Here is a 4286-nt window from a genome sequence, read left to right on the forward strand (position 1 = left end):
ATCCAAGGTTTCCAAGAAGATATAAATGGTGTTTTGCTTAATGTAATTGTCTCGTCTATTACCTGCATAATTTTCATGCTGGTGTGAAATCACAAAATGGCAGTAAAGTTTGTCAATATTCGTTATTATTCAACCTTTAGCATGCTGGTGGCAAGTGATTCTGCTTTTGTGACCAGTGCAGACCAAGATCAGCCTGCACATCCGTGCATCCCTGTTTGCTATTCACTCAGCAAATTTTCAGTGAACACCCCTTTGAATAATGAATGGTATTGCTTGAATTGAATGATGGACTAGTCTATTTTAGAAATTTAGCCGGCTAAAAGTTAATATATGAAACATTCTCAGCTAAGTTCAGTTAGTCCTCACATGGTAAATGACTATGAAATGCCATTAGAAAAATACACTTCAGAAAAAGTAAATATCCAAGAGAGGGAATGTCTTCAGGTAACTCTTGTCACAAGTCTAAAAATGAACTCTGAAACTAGTCTACATGGAGGAGCCACCAGAGTATAGCGTGTTCTGAGAGGAGTGACTTACAACAGTTACTGTCAATGCTTCCTTGTGTTATTAAAATTACAATATTAAACTGAATTAACTTAGGGTATTATGCCAGACGTAGAATATTAACATAATTATACATGATAATGAAAACTTGTTATAATAGTAATCTAGTAACCTATATTTTAATGCTTTAATATTTTGTACTATAAACATTTAAATGATATGCAATACAATGTTGAAATGTCCTGATTCATTAATTACTAGCTTAATTAACCTTTCATTAACTAAACTGCAATTCAGTCACGTTTATGTTAGTATGATTTCTTGATTTCTTAGAACTATCAACTATACTAAGCTAGGATAATCCTTATTGTTCCTGCTTATAATAAATAATAATAATAATAACAATAATAAAAACTTTATTTAACGAGGCAGCATACTTGCCGAAGCAATCTTCTGTATGGGCCTCTTCCTATGTGCTTCTTTTATATGCTGCATATATAGACCTTTGTAAAATCAGTAGCTTCAAGCTGTCTTGTAGATTTAACCCTTAATACCCTGCTAAATTTCATCCATCATGCATCTTTATGTCTTCATCAGGCATACCCTTGTCTTCTTGAAGAATCTTCTTGTCTTCATCAGGCATCTCTTTGGCTTCACCAGGCATCTCCCTGTCTTCATAAGGCATCTCTGTTACACTGGTTTCATCAGGCACCTCCTTGTCTTCATCAGGCATTTTCTTGTCTTCATCAGGCATCTGTTTGGCTTCATCAGACATCTCTGTTACACTGGTTTAATTAAACATCTCCTTGTCTTTATCAGGCATCTCCATGTCTTCATCAGGCATCTCTGTTACACTGGTTTCATCAGGCACCTCATCGTCTTCATCGGGCATCTCATTGTCTTCATCAGGCATCTCTGTCACACTGGTTTCATTAGGGATCTCCTTGTCTTCATCAGGCATCTCCTTGTCTTCATCAGGCATCTTTGTTATTTTATCAGGCATATTCTTGTCTTCATCAGGCATCTCTTTGGCTTCATCAGACATCTCTTTGGCTTCATTAGGCACCTCCTTATCTTCATCAGGCATCACTGTTACACTGGCTTCATTAGGCATCTCTTTGTCTTCATCAGGCATCTCTATTACACTGGTTTCATTAGGCATCTTCTTGTCTTCATCAGGCATCTCCTTGTCTTCATCAGACATCTCTGTTACACTGGTTTCATTAGACATCTCCTTGTCTTCATCAGGCATCTCTGTTACACTGGTTTCATTATGCATTTTCTTGTCTTCATCAGGCATCTCCTTGTCTTCATCAGGTATCTCTGTTACACTGGTTTCATTAGGCATTTCCTTGTCTTCACCAGGCATCTCTGTTACACTGGTTTCATTAGACATCTTGTCTTTATCAGTCATCTCCTTTTCTTCATCAGGCATCTCTGTTACACTGGTTTCATTAGGCATCTCATTGTCTTCATCAGGCATCTCTGTTACACTGGTTTCATCAGCACCTCCTTGTCTTCATCAGGCATCTCTGTTACACTGGTTTCATCAGGCATCTCCTTGCCTTGTCTTCATCAGGCATCTATTTGGCTTTATGAGGCATTTCTGTTACACTGGTTTCATTAGGCATCTCCTTGCCTTCATCAGGCATCTCCTTGTCTTCATCAGGCATCTCTGTTACATTGGCTTCATCATGCATCTCTTTAGCTTCATCAGGCATCTCTTTGGCTTCATTAGGCATCTCCTTGTCTTCATTAGGCATCTCCATGTCTTCATCAGGCATCTCCATGTCTTCATCAAGCATCTCTTTGTCTTCATCAGGCATCTCTGTTATACTGGTTTTATAAGGGATCTCCATGTCTTCATCATTCATCTCCTTGTCTTCATCCAGCATCTCTGTTATACTGGTTTTATTAGGCATCTCCATGTCTTCATCAGGCATCTCCTTGTCTTCATCCAGCATCTCTGTTATACTGGTTTTATTAGGCATCTCCATGTCTTCATCAGGCATCTCCATGTCTTCATCAGGCATCTTCATGTCTTCATCAGGCATCAGGCATCTCCTTGTCTTCATCAGGTATTGCCTAATGTTTTCATTACGCCTTCTTTGTCTATCAGGCCAGGCATTATCTTGTCAGTTGACTTGCTCATACACAAAGAGTGTGAATTATTAATAGATCATTGTTAGGTAGCAGTGTGTTTGTTATTTTATTCTTTCCATCCCCAATAAAATGTGACAATGCTTAGTGAACTAATAACTCGTGTAATTGCTACCTGAAGTAATTAATAAATGATTAATTGCAGATTTATTTTTTAATGTACAGGAAATGTGTTTTAAATGTTTGACATTTTTAAGTTGTTATTCCCTTTCATATGTTTTGAATCATGATAAATTGGGATTTGGTAAACACCTATCATATATAGCATTCGGGTCATATGTCTTGCCATGTGTTAGTCAATAGTTGTGTCATGTGTCTCACGGAATCTAGAAAACACCCTTTATGTACACCTATGCATGACAAATATGTCATTCTTAAATTATAGTCAGGAAAACCATCCATTGCATTTTGCTATGATTATTTCTTTACATTCTACATTTCCCACTTTAACATTGGTACATCTAGCAGGCCAGATTTGTAACACTCCCAGACTTTTGCTTTATTACACTGACTTGATAACTAAAGAAGTACAATATTGTTGGTTTGAGATCTAGAATGTGGCCACCACAACATTTAAAACATATTTGAATAACTCAAGTGTAAATTTTTACCCTTCCCAAACTAAAACTCGACTTCCAGAGCATGTTCAATTTTACAGCATTATCAGCATTATATTGAAATTTTAATTATATTTGGATTTGTGAGCAGTGTGAAAGAAATTTCTAAGTGTATAATTAACAGTTTTTGAACAGCAAAATTCACAATTACAAGATTTTGAAAGAAAAAACACAAATCTGACCAAAAAAAGACTGTTTAAAAGTATCTTTTTTTGCCTGAAGTAGGTACTGTTCTTAGCAGTACAATTAACACAATGTTGTGTTTGATTCGGTTTGGTCACTGTCATTGCCCATATCAGTGTTTATTTTTTCATCTGTCATTTAAATATTTTGCTGTATAATGGAAAGATGAGTCAAAACATGTTTTTCGGTCAAAACTATAAACAGCTTCTAAATTTTATTAATCTTCATTAGACTCTGTCCAAACACATTCTTTCCAATAGAAAAGTTCGCGTTTTGAATTTTAATTGGCGGATATTTTATAGTGAGACGAAAGATAGAGCTGGACATTTATTGTGTTTTCGAGTGTGGGTTAGATAGTATTTCAAATAATTCTCATTCGCATAACAATACCAGGTGCACTTTGTGAAGTTTGACCATGGGTCAAGCGTGCATGACGCTGCCCACATGCCGGGCGATTCGAATCAACAAATTCTTAAGCAGCGATTAGATTCAATTTTCTACCCATACATGGCCTTGACATCATTTTAAATTGTCAGAATTTTCAATAGACGACCTTTTCTATGAAAGAGGTTTAGTGGCAATAAATGTCCCAAGAATGCCGGCTTACGTTTGAACATTAAATTTTAACAGGCATAATTTCAATACCAAATGATCAAATTTAATTGTTAATATCTAGTGAAATGAAAATTTAATTGTTAGTTTTGAAATGAAATAAATAGTAACTGATTGTTTAAATTTGTAATAAGTGTAAATGTATTTTGATTGTGTCAGAAATAACAGATACACCCTTCGTAAATAATGAAATTAATTATGATATTTTTG

The 4286-nt window shown here is 35.7% G+C and overlaps 1 protein-coding gene across 1 annotated transcript; it reads right to left on the bottom strand.

Moving 5' to 3' along the window:
- Positions 1–1792: 1792 nt before the first annotated feature.
- LOC123545295 (acidic leucine-rich nuclear phosphoprotein 32 family member B-like) lies at positions 1793–2777 on the bottom strand. The gene has a single exon (XM_045331633.2). It carries the CDS (start codon positions 2577–2579, stop codon positions 2088–2090), a length of 492 nt encoding a protein of 163 aa, XP_045187568.2. The 5' UTR covers positions 2580–2777; the 3' UTR covers positions 1793–2087.
- Between the last annotated feature and the right edge of the window lie 1509 nt (positions 2778–4286).

The sequence above is a fragment of the Mercenaria mercenaria genome, chromosome 1 (genome assembly GCF_021730395.1).
Source record: "Mercenaria mercenaria strain notata chromosome 1, MADL_Memer_1, whole genome shotgun sequence".
NCBI classification, from domain to species: Eukaryota; Metazoa; Mollusca; class Bivalvia; order Venerida; family Veneridae; genus Mercenaria; species Mercenaria mercenaria.

Coding starts and splice junctions, on each gene's coding strand:
- LOC123545295 (XM_045331633.2), bottom strand. CDS start 2,579: ATGAAGACAAGGAGATGCCTGATGCCTGATGAAGACATGAAGATGCCT.